The sequence below is a fragment of the Trifolium pratense genome, linkage group LG1 (genome assembly GCF_020283565.1).
Source record: "Trifolium pratense cultivar HEN17-A07 linkage group LG1, ARS_RC_1.1, whole genome shotgun sequence".
Classification (NCBI taxonomy): domain Eukaryota; kingdom Viridiplantae; phylum Streptophyta; class Magnoliopsida; order Fabales; family Fabaceae; genus Trifolium; species Trifolium pratense.
Window position 1 is genome coordinate 45,973,522 of NC_060059.1, and position 23,283 is coordinate 45,996,804.

General features: G+C 36.4%; 3 protein-coding genes across 4 annotated transcripts; 1 reads left to right on the forward strand and 2 right to left on the reverse strand.

Moving 5' to 3' along the window:
- The first annotated feature begins 1,060 nt into the window (after positions 1-1,060).
- LOC123924584 lies at positions 1,061-3,614 on the forward strand. 2 transcript variants are annotated; one of them, XM_045977533.1, is made up of 2 exons: positions 1,061-1,724; positions 3,352-3,614. In XM_045977533.1, the coding sequence occupies exon 1, from the start codon at positions 1,086-1,088 to the stop codon at positions 1,695-1,697; it is 612 nt and encodes a 203-aa protein (XP_045833489.1). In that variant the 5' UTR covers positions 1,061-1,085; the 3' UTR covers positions 1,698-1,724; positions 3,352-3,614. The 2 variants fall into 2 exon arrangements, 1 of the variants encoding a protein (XP_045833489.1); XR_006814761.1 differs by lacking the exon at positions 1,061-1,724 and adding an exon at positions 1,736-2,176.
- A 7,835-nt stretch (positions 3,615-11,449) lies between these two features.
- Positions 11,450-12,745, reverse strand: LOC123884079. Its single transcript, XM_045933084.1, has 2 exons — positions 12,077-12,745; positions 11,450-11,795 (listed from the first exon to the last, which is right to left on the reverse strand). The coding sequence occupies exons 1-2, from the start codon at positions 12,714-12,716 to the stop codon at positions 11,758-11,760; spliced, it is 678 nt and encodes a 225-aa protein (XP_045789040.1). The 5' UTR covers positions 12,717-12,745; the 3' UTR covers positions 11,450-11,757.
- A 1,469-nt stretch (positions 12,746-14,214) lies between these two features.
- On the reverse strand, positions 14,215-15,670 carry LOC123884085 (photosystem I reaction center subunit IV B, chloroplastic-like). Its single transcript, XM_045933097.1, has 3 exons — positions 15,213-15,670; positions 14,591-14,656; positions 14,215-14,488 (listed from the first exon to the last, which is right to left on the reverse strand). The coding sequence occupies exons 1-3, from the start codon at positions 15,486-15,488 to the stop codon at positions 14,387-14,389; spliced, it is 444 nt and encodes a 147-aa protein (XP_045789053.1). The 5' UTR covers positions 15,489-15,670; the 3' UTR covers positions 14,215-14,386.
- Between the last annotated feature and the right edge of the window lie 7,613 nt (positions 15,671-23,283).

The following is a 23,283-nucleotide window of genomic DNA, read 5'->3' on the forward strand; positions in this document are numbered from 1 at the left end:
TTCGAGATACTTCCTCGTTTCTCCTCGGACTCATCCTCCTCTCGCTTCTTCTGTGAGGTGGTGAGCGTGACCTGGAGAAGGTTCTGCTCCTCGCAGGTGTGGGTGAACGGTGAGCTCGGCGGGCTTGCATCGTCACCCTCGATTCAGCAATTGCGTCGATTCGACGGCTTTGGGATTCGAGCCTTTGGTTCTGCTGCTCGAATCTTTGGTTTTGCTGCAGGATTAAGTCCGACTGGCGATTGATTGCATTGACCAGCGCAGCCATAATGTCCTGCACGGGAGCACCCGGGGGAATAGCCATTGCCGGAGTCGGTTGTGGCGGGGTGGCCACAGGGATCTGCGGTTGTTCTGGATTGTAGGGCTCATCATGCATGTTTTGCCCTCCCTGGCTGTCTTCCGTAACGGAGTCGAACTGGCCGTCCTGCGGGTGGTACGGCGAGTAGTCCATTGGTTGAGCGTTGTTCTCCGCCACGTGCTCCGGAATTTGGTGGTTATTGACGCCAGCCATTGATCGCAAAGTGGTTGTTTTTGAAGGAAGTTTTTAGTTTTGGTTTGGGAAAACAGGGAAACTAGATCCCCACAGACGGTGCCACTGATCGTGTTGACCAGGAGAATGCGACTGCACCGGCGTTGAAGGTGGTTGAAAGCGTTGAAGGTGGTTGAAACCCCTGTTGGAGCGGAGGGGGGTTGTGTACCTGCAGGCACTCCGACGCTCAAGTCAGTTTGTGTGTGAGTAGGTTTTCTTTGCTAAAAATATGCATACTGTAACAGCCCCCGGGCCCCATCATGGCGATCCCGGAGCTGCCACCTCACGATCTTCTCCACCCCCCTCTCTAGTGGAGTTTTTGCCTTCCGTGGGAATCGAACCATGTACCCTGGGGTTCAAATATGTGTTCAATCCATTCCCACTACCAATTGAGCTATCAATTGGTAGTGGGAATGGATTGAACATGTACTTGAACCCCAGGGTACATGGTTCGATTCCCACGAAAGGCAAAAACTCCACTAGAGAGAGGGGTGGATAAAGTCGTGAGGTAAAGCACCGGGATCGCCATGATGTGAAGAATAGAAAAGTGATTGAGTTTATGGAGTTGAAACAAGGTAACATGTCTGTTGCAGAGTATTCCGTTAAGTTTCAGTCCTTATGTAGGTTCGCACCACACTACAACACTGTTGAGGCCGAGCATGATAAGTGTGTGAAGTTTGAGAGTGGTCTGAGGCCTGAGATTAAACATTTGATCGGATTTTCTGAGATTAGAGACTTTCCAACATTGGTAAATAAGAGTCGTATATGTGATGAAGATGGAAGAGCTAGAGCGAACCACTACAAGATGACTAATGAAAAAAGTGGCAAGGATGGGAACCGTTGGAAACCCTATGATAACAAGGGGAAGAAGCATGCTGAGAATAATAGTGGTAAGAAAGACGTGAAATGTTTCAAATGTGGAGTTTGGGGGCACAAAGCAGATGAGTGCAGGAGTCAAGGTTCAAAATGCTTTAGGTGTGGGAGATTCGGTCACAAGTCTAAGGATTGCAAGAACCCAATCACTTGTTTCAACTGCAATGAGGAGGGTCACATTAGTCCCGATTGTAAGAAACCAAAGAAGAGTGGGGGAAAGGTTTTTGCTTTGGATGGTGGTGATGCAGCGGAGGAACCGCTGGTGGAAATGCAACTTGGGAGTTGGAAAGCAAGATGAGAAGTTCTTATCTGAAGTTGTTTTTAGGTAAATTTTCGAGGGCGAAAATTCTTTTTAGGGGGATAGAGTTGTAACATCCTTTTTTTTTATTATTATTAGTATTTAATTATTATTATTATTATGTGATTAATTGTGTTTATGTGTTTTTGGAGGTATAATAGTAATTAGTACTTTTAGTTGGTTATGAGTTTTTAGATTGATTAGGATTAAGATATCTAATTAATTAATTAGGATTGGTGGGCTTAGTGTGTTTTGGGCCTAAACATGAAAATGAGAAATTAATAAATAAAAAGGGTAGTTTAAGTAGTGAGGTAATGAAATTAGGTTTAGATGAGAAAGTTAATAAATATGAGTATTTGGTCATAAAAAGGGAAAAACGTAAAAGAAGGGTTTTGGAGAGTTCTTGAAGAAAAATCAAGAGTGGGAGAACAAGCTTAGGAATTGAAGAGGAAGACCAAAGTTTCCAACAAATTGTTAAGGTAAGAGAGTGGTTATGAAATTCTTTGAGACAAGCTTAATGAGAGGGGAGGAAACCTTTTCCTCCATTCCCAAACTCTCTTCATCTTATTTGGGTTTTGGTTGGGGATTTGGGAATATGATTTAATTCCAAAGCTTTATGTGTTGATATGTGATTCTTCATGCTTTATTATGACTAATAAGTAAAAATCCATGAATTAATGAGTTGTTTGATGATTTTAAGTTGTTTTAAGTGCTTTTGAATAAGCTATAAGTTAACTAATTGATTGGTATGTGTTTTAGAACCTTTAAACTTCATTTTCGTGGGTTTTAAGTGATTATTTGAGGAACCCCAGGTCCAAAACGCAATTCTGCAGATTCGCGTCGAAAACTGGCCGACGCTATGATCGACGCTACTGTTTGTTTGATTTTTTTTAACTTTTGTTGACGTATGCACCCGGAACTTATTTTCCACAGTTTTTCGCGTAGATTCCATTTCCGGGGTTAGTTTTCTGAGATAAGACTTGGTTTATATAGTTTGCTTATATGTTGATATACTTTATATATATTTGATGTATTTCGTATGCTTATTTGATTGAATTTACTTCTCATTCATTGAAGCATGACTTGGGAGTATTTATTAGGTTTCGAAAAGATGTATATGAGCAATTTAATAAGTGTATACTTGTTAATTGTTTTGAAATAATTGATTGTTGTGTTGATGAACGAGATATTATAGTTGAGACATGATGATGAGTATTATTGGATTATGTTATCCATTTATCATGATGATTTATAGTTGAGTAGTATCATATGTTTGGTACTTGATCATTCGTGCATTCCATTGATGCATTTTAGTTGAGCATCCTTTGTGATGATATTGTTGAGATAGTTGAGATTTGGATTCGGTTGGTCCAATATAGTTGAGCTAGACGGTACCACATGCACTTAGTAAATGTTAAGAGAACATTTCATTATTGTGACATTAGTTTGCATTTAGGAGATGAATGATATTGACATTAATCAATTGTACTTGATTATTTGTGATTTAATCTTGTATTTAATTGTGATGTGAGACAATTGTAGTTTTTGTGCTTAATTAATTAAGGTGTTTTGTATGCATGATTACTTACACTTTATGTGAATTTCGATAACTAACTCTCTGTTTTGTGTATGTGCTGAACCGTTGGGGGTTCAGGTTCCCAGGTCAAGGATACTGCTGTCAGGGAGTAGTTGCTTGCTTGCTTATTTTAGCGAGGAGATTGGCAAGATGCTTCTCCGTTTATTTTGTTTTATTTATTTTGGGATGTAATAATAGTACTTAGTGTCGCTCTGGTAGTGTAACACCGGGACAAGTTGATATTTACTTTATATCTTATATATGTCGGATGTATGTGGTTTTGATAGCCTTACTTTCATATGTGAAATTTATTTTATGAAATGCATGAGTAATTCATATGATGAGTATTATGAAAAATGGTTAATTGGATATATGAGATAAATGCATGATTAGTCTTTAGGACATGTGTTTTTCATTCCGCTGCTTTGTAAATGAATATATCATGTATGATCGTATGTTCTCATTTAAAATGTAATACTCTAAATGTCCACATGTTTATTTATTTAAGTTAATAAGTACGCGTATGGGGTTTAGGGTGTTACACATACCTTGTGAATGAAGTGGAGTCACATATATATAGCCCCCAGCGCAGGGCCAAGGCCCTTGATGGCATTAATGGTCATCAAGTGGCTGCCGGAAAACGGCTTGGGAGCCTTGATGTGCAGTAAATGCCCATCATTCCAGTTTACGGCCGTTATGATACGCGAGAGTATCAGACCGTTGGAGAGTCGAGCAAGTCTCGCGGGCTCTTCATGTTAGGCTTGCTCGGGGCGTATTTGTTCGACATCCTCTGGTGCTCGAGCATCTATGCTCGGCCCAGAACACTTTTGATTTTTTATTGTGAGTTTATTTTGTTAACGAAAACAACTTCGGAAAATTAGATCGAAAATGCCTATGTTCGGAAGATGCAATCCAAACTCACTTAGGCTCGGAAGCTGCAATCCAAACTCGTTTCCTGAAACTCCATTTGCTTCCTCAAACTTCATTTTGCTTCTTGAAACTCCATTACCATAGAAGATATCGAGCTTTGTTCTCAAAGTTTGTTTATATTATACTATTGAAATATCTTGTGTTCGGCAAAAACTTGTCCTCAAACTGTCATGGCACATTAGTTATTGTCCCGTCTAAGATTTGTTTATGTTAGAGTTGGACAGTTGGGGATTTATTTGCTTCCTGAAATGCAATAAAGCTTCCTAAAATTGGACAGTTTCAATAACAGTATTCTTCAAAAGTTCTTTGACAAGGCTAGTGGGATTGATGTTCCTCTATCCCAACTCCTTCAGGTGAAGGCAACTTCAGATTTGCTTCCGAACATTGGAGTGTGGCAACAAAGAGCTGGAACACATTCTGATTCTAATTGGGTCATGAGAGTTGAACTTGGCGGGAAGTGTAAGACCCTTAATTTCACAGTTTATTTTGTGTAAGGAAAATAAATATTGGATAAAAGTTTTAGGGTTTTGTTTAAGTCGTTTTGTAAGTATCGTTGTAATAACGGCATTTTTGCTGAGTTTAAGTCTGTTTTGTACTCGTGCGCTGAAAAGGCACATACTTTTGGGCTGTAATCCTCTTTTATGTATGAGAAGGTTTATGCAAATTCAGAATGACGAGTTTTGGATTATTCTCGCTTTTGGAAAAACGAGTAGAAATTTTACCCGCTGACGTAAAATTTTACGGTTTCTGAATTCAGTAGAATTTTGGGTGGAAGTTTTATATATCTGCGCGAGTTAGGATATGTCCTGAGAATAATTTTCGAGAGTGTGGAAGAAAATTACAGTCGCGGAAAAAGATTCGGCGATAAGTTTTGGAAATCGTTTACGGAGGACTTTTAGGTTATAGATTTTCTGTCTGTGCAAGTTTGGTCCGTAACCGAAGCGTGACTCGTCTGTGAGGCGAAGACTTTTAGAACCATATGAAAATATCTAAAGTGGATGGGATTTGTTTGATCCATTGGCTAAGGTTCAACATGGCTTATGGTGCACCTTTGATCCAAGGGCTAGGAATGCTTATGACCAAGGTATAGTAAGGAGGTTTAGGAACTTGTGGACTTAGCAAAAATCAGAATTTTCACTCACCTCTCTTCTCTCTCAAACCGTGAACCACTCCCCCATTTTCTATTCATCACCAAATTCTCATTTCTTCACCAAATCCTTCCATTCAAGGCTTGTTGGATCATAAGAACTTGCAAGGAATCACTTCACTTAAGGTAACTAACCTCCTCCTTTCTTTTAGTTGGTTGAAACTCATAGATTTTAGGATTTGTTATGAATATGTTCTTGAGCAAATATTCTAGAAATTTAGTTTGGTTCCATGGGAGTGTTTATGGGTAGTAGACTAGCTTGTTTAAGCTTAGCATGTGTTGATTTCCATGGTGATTAAAGTTTTCACAAGATTTTTGTTAGGGTTTGAAAAATTGATTTGAATTGCTCATAACTTTGAAAATTTGTGTTGTGCTTTTATTTTTGGTGTTGTTTATGAGCATTGTAGTGAAATGGATGTTAGAAAATGGCTTTAATTTTGTGAAACAAGGAAAAATAATTTTGAGTGTGTTCTTGAGGATTTTATGAACAAATTTTTAGAAATTCTTGTTTTGACCCTCAAAATGAATTAGTTGATCATTTCCATAGGCTTGTGAACTATTAGAGGCTTGCTAGTTATTAGCATTGGAAAAATTTTGGGTGTGGTTCACATTTTCAAAACTTTTGGTCATGAGAAATTTCGGAAAAGTGTGGTAGAGGTTTCAAAATTGGTTAGGGCTTTGAGGGAGGCACAATGGTGGCCTAGGGCGAATTACCATGCAAAAATTTTTGGGAAAAAAATGGTTTTAGTGTTGTATGTGTGTTAAAGAACCTAAAATTGAATTTTCGAAATTTGAGGCTTTGCCCGGAAAATTTTTTGGGGCTTGGATTAGTAACTCGGGGGTATTATGGGATATTACCATGCCCTCGGAAGCGAAAAATTTTGAGCGGAAGTGCCACTTCCATTTTGGATGGCCGAACCTAGCTTGTGTGGGGGGGGGGGGGGAATTTGTGAAATTTTTTCTAAGTCCACAATTTTGTGAAAAATGAGCATGCTTTGATAAAATGATCATAGGTGGGTCAAAGTTTGATTATAGGATTGTATTTGGAAAGAAAAACTTGAAACTTGCGACGCAAGAAAAACTCGATTATTTTGTCGAGATATTTTCGTAAAATTTTTAGGTTGTTTTCAAGTGTTTTGGTAGTGTATGAAAGTGTCCTTTGAAGTTTAAAACCATAGAGAGCAATGGTATGCTTTGAAAACGAAAATGTTTTGTTTTGTGAAAAATAGTGTATTTAACTTCGGGAATTTTTAATCGCTATGGGGAGGACTCGGAAATAATATCCGAGAGTGTTAGGAAGTGCCTTAGACACCTCTAGACCTTTGTTGATAGGTTTAGTTTCGATAAGATAATTTGGGAGAAACTTATTCATTGTCCGCTCGTTATTTTTAGCAAACGCGAAACGGTAGATAGTGCGAAACGTTGTGGTTTTTGGTTGGAAGCATTGTCGAGGTAAGGGCACCTTTCTATTTATGCCTTCCTTCCGTCGATAACATGAGTGTATGTTTGTTGTTTGTGCACTAATTGGTGAGTGCTTGGTATGTTTTGTGTTATGTATTCTCGATATGAGATCGTGGTGAATACATGTTTGATTGTCTTACATATGTTTGGTGTAATATATGTGTTGACATGTTGTTGAGATTACATTTAATGAGAATATGTAAGTTGTTTGCATTAGTATATGTAGAGAAGGCGTATGCTCATGCACTCATTGTGGGTATTTGATCTGAGTGATTGTACCTGGTGATACTCCCGCCTTTAAGTGAGCCGGTATTTGATCTGAGTGATTGTACCCGCCGTTAATGGAGCCGGTATTTGATCTGAGTGATTGTACTCGGAGTATTCCACCAATTGAGTCGGTGTTTGATCTGAGTGATTGCACCCGGTGTTATTCCACCGTTGAAATTTCCGGAAATCATGCATGTGACGATCCTGTGACGGGGTGTCACACTCATTCATTAGAGGTTTGCATTAGGCTATGTGCGCATTTTATTTATTATGCGTGTGTTGAGGAAAATGATAAGTGTTTAGCCGCTTTCTATTTGGTATTTGGTATTTGTATTACTTGTTTCCAGTTGGTGACCCTTATTTTGCATGCCATATCGCGGGCTCCTCCCACCCCCAGACGATGGAGCGCCATCTGAGACCGTAGGTCGTGTGGATGGCGAGGACTTCGTGGACTATCCCGGAGTGTAGAGAGTAGCGCTTGTTAGGCTACATTTTGGTTAGGCTTAGGGCCTAGTTTGTATTTTGGGATGACTTTATGTCTTATACATTTATACTCAGACATGTTTAGTGCCTTTTGGCCTTGTGATATATTCGGTTCATAACTCGTGTCTTTTGGTTGATGAACTTAATGTATCCGCTGTATGTAAATTATTCAGGTACACACTTTGCTTCGAGGAAGCCCTGTAATATAATGTGTTGATGTTATATTTATTTTCTATTGAATGACGAATTGCCGAGATAGCTGCGGGCGTTCACGCGCGCCATTTTATTTAAGCGTGTTGATTTTTTAAATAAAAAAATAATAATACCCCTTTTTATGCTTTGAAAAACGGGGTGTTACAGGAAGAAAAAAATTGTAGAATCAGAGATAGGCTCAAAAGAAGAAATTATTGATGGTGGTTATAATAATGGTAATGTTGCTGATGATGATATTCAAAATGTTGAAGAAGAGGAAAAGAGTTGCTTTACAAATGATTGAAGTTACTTAATATGAATTATCCATGTGGTTCAACTTCAAGTAATTAACTATTAGAAGGAAGAAAATAGGAACATTTCATGTCATGGTTGGTTCTTAAAATTGTAGCAAATCCATGCATGCCATTTTCTGCTATATTTTTCATGTACTTTTCTGTTTTCTGTAAAATATATATATATGTATATGATGTCTAGGACTCATAAATTCTTGCTTCTAATTTGATTTAGTCTCTTATTTGACATGATTTGTTGTTTTCTTTTGTTTGCTGTTTAAAAAGAGAGGTGAAAGATGCAAATTTGTGATGAAGAGCCATGTGGGTTAGTGAAGAATGTGAGAGAGACACAAAAATCGATCCAAAGTTGTTCAATTTCGGATTTTACGGTCCAACACATTCTTAGGGATAATTTTGTCAGTTTGAGGGGACTGGGAGCAATATAGGAGGTCTAGAAGAGCAATTTTCCTTGCTCCTTACTATCATAATTCATGATACTTATGGTGTTGGTGTCAATTTCAATTGTTGCATTATATACAAATAAAATGATAGTCAAACCTAAAGATTGTTGGAACTTGATTAGAAGTACATAAGAAATTTCATAGCATTTCTATTACACACCTTTTGATTTGATTCGCACCTAAGGGTGAAGAAAAAACTGGTCCATGATGAACCAATTTTTTTACTGGTTCATTTTATACGTGTTAACTAACATTGAGGATTCATAGAGAGAAAACATAAAGTGGCTAGGGTTTTCATTAGGAATAATCAAAATTAATAGAGTACAAAATAATAGAATGGTATAAATACTAGAGTATAAAAGACTAAACTACCCTTAATATAATATATTATTTATATATTATGTAACATCCCCCCTCAAACTCATGATGCATTAATAGGAAGCATCGAGAGTTTGTCAATCAAGAAATGAAAACGTTTAATAGAATGAGTTTTCGTGAACAAGTCAGCAATCTGCAAGGAGGAAGAAACAAATGGTAAAGTGATAGTGCCATGTTGAAGATGATGACGAGTGAGATGACAATCAATCTCAATGTGTTTGGTGCGTTCATGAAAGACCGAGTTATGAGCAATTTGAATGGCACTTTTGTTATCACAATACATAGGAGTAGCTTTAGACAGAGAAACACCCATATCAGAAAGAAGCCAACGTAACCACACTATCTCCGAAGTGGTAGTGGCCATAGCACAGTACTCAGCTTCTGTTGAAGAACGAGATATAATGTCTTGCTTCTTGCTCTTCCAAGATATAAGAGAATCTCCTAGAAAAATACAAAAACCTGTAGTAGACTTGCGATCAGTGGGATCACCAGCCCAATCTGCATCAGAGTAAGCATGTAACTCCAAAGAAGAAGATGAAGGAAAAAGAAGACTCTTAAATTGAGTTCCTCGAAGATAACGAAGAATGCGAAGAACAGCTGCCCAATGCACTGTAGTAGGAGAAACAACAAACTGACTAACAATGTGCACTGCATAAGCAATATCTGGTCTGGTAATAGTAAGATACACCAAGCTGCCAACCAAAGTACGATACAAAGTAGGATCCGATAAAAGAACGCCATCAGAGGGAGCATATTTCACATTAAGCTCAAGAGGGCTATCTGCTGATCTAGTATCAGAAATACGAGCTTGTTCAAGAATGTTGGCAATATATTTAGATTGTGAAAGAAGATAACCTCTAGGGGAGTATGCAACCTCAATCCCCAAAAAATATCGAAGAGTGCCTAAATCCTTCATCTCAAATTGTTTAGCTAACTGTAATTTCAACTCATCAATCCCATTAACATCATAACCTGTAATAATCATATCATCAACATATAGGGATAATAGAATATGACCATGAGAATTGGTTCTAAGAAATAAAGCAGAATCATGATCACTAGAGCGGAACCCAAGAGATGTAATTACGGTAGAAAACTTCTCAAAACAAGCTCGTGGAGCTTGTTTCAGACCATATAAAGCTTTCTTCAACTTACACACTTCTCCCTTATTATGAGAAATACCTGGTGGAGGTACCATATAAACTTCCTCCTGAAGATCACCATTTAGAAATGCATTTTTAACATCCATTTGAAAAATATTCCATTGACGAACAGAAGCAACAGCAATAAGAGTACGAATAGTAGTCATCTTGGCCACAGGAGCAAATGTTTCTTCATAATCCATGCCATACTGTTGAGAGAAACCCTTAGCAACAAGACGAGCTTTGTATCGCTCTACTGACCCATCAGATTTGGTTTTGGTCTTGTATACCCAACGAGACCCAATAGCACGTTTTCCTGGTGGAAGAGGTACTAAATCCCAAGTATTTGTCTTATGCAAAGCAGCAAGTTCCTCTGCCATAGCCTGCTGCCAAAGAGGATCAAGAATAGCTTCTTTATAGGAAGATGGCTCAGACAAATTATGAATAGAGGTTAGAAAAGAGGCAAAAGAAGGAGAATAAGTGGAATAAACAAAATCAGGCAATTGAGTAGACTTACGATCACGACAGGGATAACGAGGAGAAGGGGCTGTGGATGGCGTAGGATCAACAGTCGCAAGAGGTTGTTGGATAGCCGTGGGGACAGAGGGAGCATTTGTATCTGGAGTGGCAATAGTGTCAGTCCTGCAATTCTCAATAGTACAATCACTAGAAATATCATCATCAAAGGCAAAAGGATCAATATGAGCAAGCTCAGACCTGGTAGGAGTATGCGAATCAGAAGAAAGAGAGTAAAATGGTATGTGCTCAAGAAACACAACATGACGAGAAACATACAATTTTTTATTAATAGGATTATAACAACGATAACCCTTTTGACCATCCCATAACCAAGAAAAACACATATTGCAGAGCGAGGACACAATTTACTACGTTCAACTTGTGGAAGAAGAACAAAACAAGTAGAACCAAATACTTTTAAATAAGAATAATCAGGAGCATGACCATACAAAACCTCAAATGGAGACAAACCTGAAGTGATAGATGATGGAATTCTATTAATGACATGAACAGCTGTACGAATTGCTTCACCCCAAAATTCACTTGGAACTGCTGCAGACAACAAAAGAGAACGGGCAGTTTCAACAATATGACGATGCTTTCTTTCGGCAACGCCATTTTGTTGAGGAGTATCGGTACATGAAGTCTGGTGAATAGTACCATCATAAGCAAGCAACTCAGAGAATTTATTAGAAGTATACTCGCCACCTTGATCGCAACGAAAACACTTTATCACAGCATTATGTTGAGTTTTAACCGTAACACGAAACATACGATAGATATCATAAAATTCTGAACGATTTTTCATAAGATAAACCCAACAATAACGACTATAATCATCAATAAAACATACATAATATCTAGATCCACCTTTGGTAAAAACCGATGATGGACCCCATACATCAGAATGAACTAAATCAAAAGGTACATTAGAAACAGAAGTACTTTTATTAAAGGGCAAAGCAGAAAATTTTGCAAGTTTGCAACCACAACAATCAGAAATATCTCTAGTTTGCAACTTTCCTAAAGCTCCGGTAGAAGCCAAGTACTTTAATCTAGAGGCAGAAACATGTCCAAGGCGAGAATGCCATAAATAAAAGCTACTAGAAGACGAATTTAAACGAAAAGATGATAAGTCAACAGTCGAGGGAGACATTGAGGCTGCAGTATCTGGAACTCTCAACTCATCCAAAATATAAAGTCCCCCTTGTCTACGGCCTGTCCCAATCTTCCTCCCGGATTGTTGATCCTGCACATAACAAGAAGTGGAAGAAAATACAACTGAATAACCAGAATCACATGATTGACTAACAGAAACAAGACTCAAAGTGAGGTTAGGAATATAATATACATTAGATAAAGACAAGTTAGTTGTGGAGACAGACCCAATGCCTGCTAGTGGCATAGGAGTGCCATCAGCAGTCAAGACCGACATACATGATTTAGGATTTAAGGACACAAATGACTTATGATCATAGGACATATGATGTGATGCACCGGAATCAAAAATCCATATGGAAGAAGATATACCTGATAAGCTAGAGGGATTCAAACCTTTGATAGAGGAGGCAGACATAGCATGTGGCTGAGTTGCGAGAAACTTTTGAAACTGCTCAGCAAGATCAAATACATGTGAATTAGTCTCAGATGGGTATGCAGAACCAATACCAGAACCAACGGACGGAGGAGCAACAATAGAAGAAGTAGCAGCAGCAACATTAGATGAGGGAGGCTTAAAATTTTTTCTTCCTGCTTTCATCAATTGCGGACAATTTGATTTCCAATGCCCTTTTTGCTTGCAAAAAGCACATTCATCAATACCAACACCAACCCTCCCTTGAGGTTTTCCTTTGTTAAAAGGAGCAGCAAAGACGGATGGAGGAGATGTATAAGTTTCTTTATCCAAATGCGAAAGAGAGTGAGACTTGAGTCTAATTTCTTCTGCCAACAGTTCATTAACAACCGAGTCAACATTAGGAAGAGGAGTACGATGTAGAATACTCCCACGCAAGACCTCAAATTCGTCATGAAGAGCCATCAAAAATTGAACTAATCGTTGCTCTTCTCTATGGTCAAGGTATGCTTTGACACCTTTTAATTCAGCGGGTTCCATGAGAGCCAATTGGTCCCACAAATTTGTCATAGTCGAATAAAATTCTTGAATGCTCATATTATTTTGCTTAAGAGCTCTAATGTCACTTTCCAACTGATAACGTTTAGCAAAATTAGACTGCTTATACAACCGTTCCAAATGGTCTCAAACCTCTTTAGCAGTATCGTATTTTGCTAATTGCATACCTATTGACTGAGAAACAGAATTATTGATCCAAGTAATGATTTTCGAATTACTAACCTCCCATGTATCTAACTCTTTTGCATACTTTGCTTCATCTTTTTTATCAGTGGGCTTAATAGAGGTTCCATCAACATAACTTCACACCCTTTTTCCTTTCAAAAAATTTCTCATTACATAACTCCAATAAGGATAATTTGGTCCTTTCAATTGGACACTAATAGATTGAAGAGAATCATCTTTATCACTAGCCATTGCAATAAACTATGAAAGAACCAAAGGGAATCAACAATAAAAAAACTATTGCCAAAGAGAAGTGCACTCACAAAGATTTCCAAGTCTTCCACGTAACAAATTGCACACTAACAGAGAGAACAAAGTGTTCCAAAATACACTCTTAATACTAAATCAAAAACAAAGTGCCAACACTTAATTGTAAACAAACTAACATAGAGAACAAATCAAACCCACCAAACCCACCGAACGCGTAACAAACAACTTTCAATTGAGAAACATCAATCCAAAAAAAGAAGAAATCCAGGTAGAGAACAAATCAAACCTTATTGCAGAGATTGATTATCAAACTTCTAAGTTCTAATAGAATCAACCAAGCTCTTTGATACCATGTTAACTAACATTGAGGATTCATAGAGAGAAAACATAAAGTGGCTAGGATTTTCATTAGGAATAATCAAAAGTAATAGAGTACAAAATAATAGAATGATATAAATACTAGAGTATAAAAGACTAAACTATCCTTAATATAATATATTATTTATATATTATGTAACAATACGGAACCCCAATCTATAATTATTGGATGCACATAGAAGTAAAATACTAACGAATCCTCTTTATGATGCTTTTGAAAACTTCGAAGAGAATTGCGCAATCTCTTCAAGTCTATCATTCAATAGCATTTTATAGAAAAATATTTCTTTCACTTGCTCTCATGCACTAGAAATCAAAGAATGATAGTTTAGAGTATGAAAATGAGAGAGGAAATGGTGATTATATTAATTAAATTTTGTGTCTTTTTCGAGTGTGTATGTTGTGCTATTTATAGAGCAAAAGACATCACTTCATATATTAAAAATAAGCTTTCATCATGGATATATCCATATATGTAGTTGTGTTTATTCACTTACAACCATGTTATATTCATGAAACAGCACATTTTAATCAAATCCATGAAGTGATTGATATATCCATTGGAACCCAAAAACATGAGATAAACAACATCTAATATATGCTCGATCTCGGGTCATCCAATGTGTATTATATGATTCCACTATTTTGGAAATTACTCATACTAGCATGCCTAATTAGTAGTATTTCATTAACATGCCTAATTTTAGTAAAATCAGAAGCAAGAGAACATCAAAATTATGAGCAGCTGCACATTGAATGTAGTTTCTAGAGATCAAGAGGTACATAGATAACAGAGATAATATGATACAAATTTTTTATGATGACATGAAAAAAAACCTTAGGCTAGTAACTTCAATAGCATGACAAGAGTTGGAATTACACTTAAATTGGTCTCATTAAACTTCTTCAATCTCATCCAAAGCATAGTTATTTGTCGATACGTTTGCATAGTTGACTTTGTTGAATCGAACCACAACAGGGTAGCGAGTCTTGGGGTCCTGCACAACAAAGACAAATCAATGAAACAAGAGCTTAGTTACCAACGGATTATGGGAGAAAATTGAAAGGGTTTGCTCGAAAATGAGTTTGAGGACACTAACTTGATCAACAGCAACAACAGAACCAGTTCCTTTGTACCAGTAGGACTCCTTCCTAAGAATCTTCACCTGTTGAGTGAAAGGAAAAATCATAAGCTAAACTTGTTGCTAGAGAGCTAGTTCAATACAATATTCACCGTGTAGACTAATAATCATAAAGCTAAAATCATAGTTAGTTTAAATTATTAGACTAATCATCAATTCGACTGACTATAGTTAGTTGAAACTAAATTTTGCTATAGTTAGTCTACATAGTCGAATCGATGATTAGTCTATCATTTATGAATCTACAAAGCTCAGATAAACAATAAGTCAATTCAAATCAAACCAATGTATAATTGTAGCAAGAAACTACCTTGTTACACATCTTATGACCATAGGTGCAATTTAGAAGTTAACAATTGACAAATGAAATAAGTGGGATCCTACCTAGTATATTCTTCACTTCTTCATTCATGTTGATGTGATTAATGTGATTCAAATTTCAACAATTAATTAGACTTATATCCTAATAATATTTTATAACAAATTTTTAAATATTTTAATTCGATATTGTCTACCTTAATATGATGATAACCGACTATGAATCTATGCTATAACTAGTTTCTAAGGTTGAGAAACTGACCTTAGCACCTCTCTTGGGGCCAATTGGTGGTGGTTTGGGTTTAGGAGCGGCATCACCGGCCGGAGGAGCAGCAGCAGTGGCGGGTGCACCGGCGGCAGGCTCCTCGGATGCTCTGACAACAAGTCTAGAAGAAGAAGAACCAATATTGTTGGATTTTATAGGGAACATCAACATGGCACTCCTGGAAGATGTTGCTGATGATGAGGTTGTGGTGGCAGCAACATTAAGTGACAACATAAATCCACAAGCTGCTGATGCCATGCTGCTGGTAGCCATAACTATTGTTGTGTGTGTGTGTGTTTTAGTAATCTTAAAAGTTGAAAAAAAGGACAAGATTAGATTGAAATCTGAGAGGGTTTGAGTGAGTGAAGTGTGTTAGTTTGGTTGTTTATTTTGGAGGAGAATTATCTCATCCTCAGAAACTTTAGTGTCAATCGTTTCCTCAAATAGAGTGATGACACTTGTGCACCATATCCCGTTCCTTTGGATAATGTTGTCACTACTCACAACTCATTCGTTTTACTATACTCACAAAAAATCACCCAGTCAACTTAGTGGACTCACTCGGTGGCTGGCTATTCATTCAGCAAGGTTAGAGTAAACAGCCACTTTCGTCCCTGGAAGTGTCATTCGCTGTCAAATAAGTCCCTGAATCAATGAAAATTTTAAAAAACTCCCTAAATGTTAATTCTGTTAGTCAATTTAGTCCAAAACGTTAAACATATGTTAACTTATGATGATGTGTCTTAGAACACCATGATGTGGCATGTTGACTGTATTATTTTAATAATTTGTTGAATTTTTATGTCCACTTGTCTTTTATTCTATTTAAGATTAATTTTTAAAAAATAATAATACAAAATAAGTTAAAAGAAATTCATACCAACTATCTACCTTCAAACCTGGAAAATTCATCGATCCAAATCTGGGAAACATAAATCTCCTAATTTGTAAATGAAATTGACACAAAATACTAGAAAAATCATCACAATAACAACAGCAATTCGGTTGAACATACATGAAGCAATATGGTGGGGGACATATTGTAGCAATTTAGCAATAACCCATCACCCGTGGTTGGTTCTTCACAGTTCTAGTTTTCTGGGTTGGGTTATTTTTCTTTTAAAACTGGTAGGATTAGTATTTTGAATGATTATGTTAAGAGCAAGCAACTGGAGGATGTGGTTGTTGTTTCTAGTAGCAGTTGGGTTTAGAAAATGGGTTCATTTCATGTGCAAGTTTGATTTAATTGTTTTTTGTTTTGATTTTTTTTAAGTTCCAATTTATAGCCTTTGTTGATGAATCTATGTGACGTCACCAAGAAAAAAAATGAGTTTTAGATTGTTTTGTTTTGCAGAAAAATTGGTTTGGAAAATATTATGTGTAAGTAAGTAAGAAGATATATTTTGTTCAAGATTATAGGTTGAATGTGGTACTTGAATAATTTGTTATATTCATTTCATAGAAATCGGGATTATGTTTTTTTTTTTTTCCAAGAATGTTTTTTAAGAAAATGGAAGATGGGTTTGACACTTCACTGATGTTTGATGGAGATTTGTTAAGGAGAGATGAGGAAGAAGATGAAGATTTGTGTTTGTTCATTTTTAGTGTATTTGTTTTTATTTAGAAAATTTTGATTTTCACTTTCAATTTGATCCTTGCATAGGTGGCTGTGAATTTGAATAGAAAATTGCAATATATTGGTCTAATATGTCAAAATTTTGGACAGATCATCAAAAACTAACAGAAAAATAATGTTAGGGACTGTTTTGACTAACGGAGGTTCGAATTAGGGACTTTTAAATATTTTTTGTTGATTCGAGGACTATTATGACAGCGAGTGACACTTTCAGGGACGAAAGTGACTGTTTACTCGCAAGATTACTTTCCAAACACATTTGATTTAGGCATGTGGGTGGGCTGGCTGGCTATCCATTTTCTTTTTCTTAATAAATAATTTTTTTTAAGAGCGAATATATTATTAACCAAATCTCTGCACAGGACGAACAAAGATCGGTAAAAAAGTAACTACATAACAGGGCGTCTTATATATGCGGAATGCTAAAAATAAACACCAAAACAAACACCACATAATAAAGGACCACCTCCTAAACCCAAAATCAGAAAGACACCCCTCAGATTTCAGGCCACCAAAGACACCAACTCAACCCCAAAGTTGCCACTAGATTGACACTAACTCCCGATCTCGAATCAAAAGTTGAAGTGGAAAAAATAGTCACAAGAAAGGGGGGTTTGAATTGTGACCCTTTTAAAAATTAATCATGCAATCTACTAAATTGATCTCAAGTGTATACTTGGATAAATGTTAGTGAATTAAAAATCAGATTGTTCTAAGAACAATCTCAGCTGCGTGAGAATTTCAAAGCAACCGTAAATGAAGTGTTTCGTGTGATGCGTATTTACAGAAAATAAAGAGTTAAAGGTTAGAGAGATTCACACACAAAGATTATACTGGTTCACCCAAATCTTGGGCTAGTCCAGTCCCCACGCCTGTGAGTTTTCACTATGATCTTGAGATACTACCGATCTCAAATACAAATCTTCTTTGATCTAAACCAAGATCAAAAACTTCTAAGCCCTACAAGCTTGATCTACCTCAGCCTTACAGAGGTGTCACTCAATCAATAGTTACGTATTGACTTGAGTCATCTTCTTTTACAAAGGGAATTGTTCTGGATCTAAGCTTATACACAAACTCAAAACTAGTTTGAGAAGCTTATACAAAATACACTCAATACACTCAGTAATATTGTGATCCAATATGTTGATAGAGAGCTGGAGTGTGAGTGGTAAAATTGAGAGACAAAGATACAACCACTTAAAAGTGGGTTATGTTGAAAAGTGGTCTCTTGAGAAATTTGCTTGTAGAAACTCAAAGGTTGTTTGAGAAGCAAATAGAAACACTCAATAAACTCAGAAGTATGATGTGAATGAAGAGCCTGAGTTTGAGTGATGAAAGAAGAGCTTTAGGACTTGTAGACAAAAACAAGTAATTGATGATTTGTAGCTTGAACTCTTACTCTTTCTCTTGGATTTGCTTGCCTTTTATAGATGCAACCTTATGTGTGAGTCTTGGCCTTCAAGTATATCAGTTAGAGAGAAAATTATAGCTGTTACTCAGTGCCAAAGATGCTTTAGACAGCTGCTGCAAAATTGCCAGATTCTCTGCTCATTCTTGAAACAGTCTTGAACTGAATTTTGCTTTGATCCACAAGAGCCAAAGAAGTGTGAGCTGTTGGCAAGTACAAATGAGTTGTTTCCTGCATCCTTCCAATGTCAGAGGTCAGATATAGCCGTTTGGAACCTCAGTAAAAGGACTCATGACAGTTGGAGGTGGTTTTGCAAAACAGTGTGCAGGAACGTTCTTGAATCAGTCTTGAACCAGTCTTGACTATATCAGCAAGTGTGATGAAGCTTCATCTCTATTTCCTTTGTGATGTGCAACTGTTCAGTAGGCTTAAGGACACTTCAGAAATAGGTTTAGCTTGGGAATAAACCAGCTGGAAAAGTATCAAAGCATGTAGGACAAAAGTGTACTTGTTATGACACTTGCATTGAAGAATGTTTCTTCTCAAGTACAATACAACTCATAGTTCAAAGAGTGTTGTTGCAATCTGATTGGCCTATGATATATGATCAGATATTTCAATTGGTTGATCAATACCATAAAAGATCATGAAAGATCAAACTCATAATCCTTTGCATGAATTATGACTAGGAAATCATATACTTAAAATTCCACCAAATGTTGTTGATCCCAAAAGAGATTATCTTCTGTAGAGATTTGATCCATATTTCCTTTGTAAAGTGCTTATTTGTTTTGTCCAAAGTTGACTTATAAAATCAGAAAGCACTTAATCCAAAATGTGCTTATATTCAAAAGTGCAGTCTGTCTGTTAAGAATGTTCTCAGATCATTCTTGAAACAGTATCTCAAGATTTTCTTAAAGAGAGATCTTCATGTTGCTGCAAAACTTTCCACAATTCCTCTTGATGTTTTGCACACATTGTTGCTTGTTCATTGAGTACTTTGAGATGCTTTTAGTGGAGGCGTGGGAGTACTCATCATGAGGATTATCATTTTCTAGCTTAGACAATGATTGAAACTTTTATGCCTTGTGGTGCATAAGCTCCTTTATAAATTCATGGAAAATCATTCTTAGATCATTCTTGTCTTGAGAAGCTAAGATGAAACTTTGAGTAGGTTTTGAAGATCTTCAACATATGCATAATTTCCATTGATGCTAATTGTAGTAGTAAATCCTCAAAGCATGTAACAAAACTCAATGTGAGCTTTGACATGATAACATCAAATATGTTCTTTTGTAGCTCGTGATGCAAGTATTTCCATCAACTATGATCTTCATATTCTTCCTTGAATCTTTAATACTCATTGTGAACCTTGTGGTGATGAGAAAGACTATTAACCATGAAACTTGCTTTCTTGTTTGAATCTTCAAATGAAACCTCTTATGATTCAAACAACATCCTTTAAAAATCTTCATGAAGCTTGTGATGCTATTGTTATGATCATCTGATGCTACTCCGATTCTTTCATTGTTTGAGTATATAAAATGCACTTGTTGATGTGAGTGGCTTCTAGCTTGTCCACTTTTGTCATTACCTATCTTTCAACAAAAACTCAAATGCAAACATCAATAGATCACCATTCATAAAACTTAACATTTATTCCATAAGGTTTGTTGTCATTAAAACACTAAAATGGATTTTGCCTCAAAAAAAGTGATCGGCCCATCAGAATCCAAAAAATAGCTCCTTCAGGCTAAAAGCTGATGAGACGACGGTAGAAAGAGAACCTATGCAGACAAGTCCCAACTCGAAGACACCCTACATTCCAGACGACGACAGAGCCAACACACATTATTGTTTTTTTTTTTTTTTGACAAACCACGTTATTGGTTTTAAATTCTTAAAACTTGAGTATTTGTATAAATGGAGAGAATTTTCATTCATGTAAATATCCACTAACCAAGTCATTGAGCTCAAATAGTTAATAAATTTTCATGGGACGATTTGTTCGTGAAAACCTAAGTTCTATTTCTCATGGAAACAATTCTTGACCAAATTTTATTTACCTTAAAAATGTGGATATCCGCTCGAGTTAAGAAGTCTGACTTTCATGGAAAAAAATTGAATTGAGTGAGTTTGTGTTTAACTTCTCTCAGATTTTACCAGACTGGAGCAAGATGAATAATGAAAATACTGATATACCCACTTTGAACTCTTCCTAAAACTTGCTATGGTTGTATCAAAATCTTTTTTTTTCCTTTAACTAAGTAAACTTTAAAACAAAAAACTCTTCGCGAAAAAAATAAATTACATTCGTCTATTTTTTTTATGGCCTCAAACAAATCATTTTCTTTGTTTTTTGTTTTAAGAAAATATTTTTGTTTAGGAAAAAATATAAAATGTTTTTTTTACTCAATAAAAAATGTTGAAATAGACTTTTTACTCTCTTTTTCAATAATAAAAAAAAAAACAAAATACAATACAAGAACCTGATTAGGTATGAGATTGAGATTATATTTTTTTTACCTCCGTCGAAGGATTGAGGCAAATACAAGGATACTCGAATCTCATCGGTTCGGCAATAGAGAAGGCAAACATTGTCTCATTCCCGTGTACAACATTTATTTTATTTGTGCACCATAGAACTGACATGAATGAAAGTTAAATAAAATTGACTTAAATGCAGTTTTACCGCTTATTTTGAATAAATCGGAATTTTACCCTCCCTATTTTATAATTTTTTGGATTTGCCCCCCCAAAAATTCTGCACAAAAATCTTCTTATGAGCCTCAACTTCAAAGCTTTGCACATAACTCAATTTTGATCAATTATTCACCAAAATGGTATCAAAATGACCGTAATCGAGTTATCTATCCACAAAATCAAATCCCACTAAATTTAGAGTTACAGAGGGAGAGTATTTATCGATTTAGTGCAGACCTGTCCAATTACTAATTCTGCAGAAATATGCTTCTGACCTTCAAATTCAACATCGTCTACTGAACGCATCATAACTCCAAATTAGATGAAATTGAAATGCCAACAAGGTTAATTTCATTATCTTTCCAGACATGTAAATACTATTCAAAACGGAGCTACAGGGTGAATACATGACGAAAATATCAATAGTAGGTTCATACAATAATTAACTTGGACAAATCTTCACTAAAACGGTAATTAATCTCTCTGTAACTTCAAATTTAGTGGAATTTGTGTTGGAACAAAATTGATTTAAAATTGTTGCCCCCAAAATCCATTAAGGTTTTGATGATAACAAAGTATTAAATGTACAATTGGAGATACTAAAAATTTATTTTAAGTGTGCAGAACTATCATACAGGCAAGTTCTTAAGCAAGACCAGAAGTTGAGTTCTCAGAAGTTCTTGATATCTCAGAGGATATGAACTTCAGAAGTTATGTGTATTATCAGAGGTTGAAGACCTCAGAACTTGTTAACTCTGAAGCCAATCAAACTCTGATGATTATCTTGGATTGTGTGAAGATTCGAAATTGAGGGTCAACTCTTTTACCAATGAAGAAAAGGACCTTTCAACATTGATCAGAACAGCTTCTTACAATTTGCCTATCCATAAGGGAGAACGTGACTTGTCTGGTTTCTTAGCTGAATAAGGAAAGTCTTCTCTGCACCAGGTCAAAGTTACTGAAACTCTTACTCTGTTTTAGTAACATCCAAACTTCATCAAGACAGATACAAGAAGACAAAACTTTTCTTCATCAACGGTCATGTGCAATGACTCTATTCTTCAGTAATATAAATACTAGAAGAAGTGTATTGCAAAGCATCATCACACGCACGAACAAGCTTTCAATCTTACAATACAAGCTCTCAACCTTTGAACCAAGAAATTCATTTCTTATTCAAAATACTTTGAAGTCTTTGTGTACTCATTGTATTTTATCTTTAAGGTTCTTTAAGAGTATTGTATTACAATCAACAAACTTTATTTACTTTCTTAAGTTTGAGAAGTCTCTTGTTGTGTGCTTGAGCATTGTAGTGAAGTCTCTTGCTGTGTGCTTGAGCAATTGTAATCTTGTGTGATTATAGTGAAATCCCTTGGAAGTGCAAGGAGACTGGACTACTCTCGTTTTGTGAGAGGAACCAGTATAAATCTGTTGTGTGCTTTCTCTCCCTCTGATCTCTATTATTGTGTTCGCTTATTTATCCGCTGCTATCTTAGTTAAGTTGAGAACTTGAAAAAGTTTTAACTTATCTAAAACACAATTCAACCCCCCCCCCCCCCCCCCCCCCCCCCCCCTTCTTGTGTTTTCACACCTTCAATTAGTATCTGGAGCTCTGGTCTGTTACTTTCACTTAACAATGACACAGTAAAGATCGTGAAAACATCATGTCTGGAGAAGAAAGTACACCTAGATCTGGCGCTAGTGGTGCAGGTGAAGGGAGTGGTGGTAAAGCTGCCTTTGGTCATGACTATTTGAATAATGAATCATATGAACACAGTGGCAATAAAAAAGCCCATGTATTCAATGGTGATGCTTCATTATTTGAATGGTGGAAGGAAAGACTTTACAGTAACATTACTGCCATTGATAATGAGTTATGGGACTTGGTTGAGCTGAGAGTAACTTTTGAGCATCTGAATGAACATGGAAGGTTATCTATTGAGCATAGAAAGTTACTTACACCAGCTACCCTGAAGCTCCATACTAAGCATCACAGGGTTAAGGACATCGTTGTTGGTGCTATCAGACATGAGGATTATGTCAGGATAGAGAACAAGTCGTCTGCTAAATCCATTTTTGACTCCATGTGTGCAACATATGATGGTAACGAGAAAGTTCAAGAGGCTAAAGCTAGTCTCTTGATAAGACAGTATGAACTCTTCACCAAGGAGAAAGATGAAGATATTGAAACCATGTTCACAAGGTTTCAAACTCTGGTATCTGGTCTCAAGGTGCTGAAGAGAAGTTACACTACTTATGACCATGTTCAGAAGATTCTGAGAAGTCTTCCTCTTGTGTGGAGACCTAAAGTCACTGCA

Excerpts from the sequence above, each read along its gene's own strand:
- LOC123924584 (XM_045977533.1), top strand. The coding sequence starts at position 1,086 with ATGGAGTTGAAACAAGGTAACATGTCTGTTGCAGAGTATTCCGTTAAG.
- LOC123884079 (XM_045933084.1), bottom strand. The coding sequence starts at position 12,716 with ATGAGCATTCAAGAATTTTATTCGACTATGACAAATTTGTGGGACCAA. Across the intron at positions 11,796-12,076 it reads GAATCCCTCTAGCTTATCAG|GATCAACAATCCGGGAGGAA; the intron begins GTATATCTTCTT and ends TGTTATGTGCAG.
- LOC123884085 (XM_045933097.1), bottom strand. The coding sequence starts at position 15,488 with ATGGCTACCAGCAGCATGGCATCAGCAGCTTGTGGATTTATGTTGTCA. Across the intron at positions 14,657-15,212 it reads GCCCCAAGAGAGGTGCTAAG|GTGAAGATTCTTAGGAAGGA; the intron begins GTCAGTTTCTCA and ends TTCACTCAACAG. Across the intron at positions 14,489-14,590 it reads CTGTTGTTGCTGTTGATCAA|GACCCCAAGACTCGCTACCC; the intron begins GTTAGTGTCCTC and ends TTTGTTGTGCAG.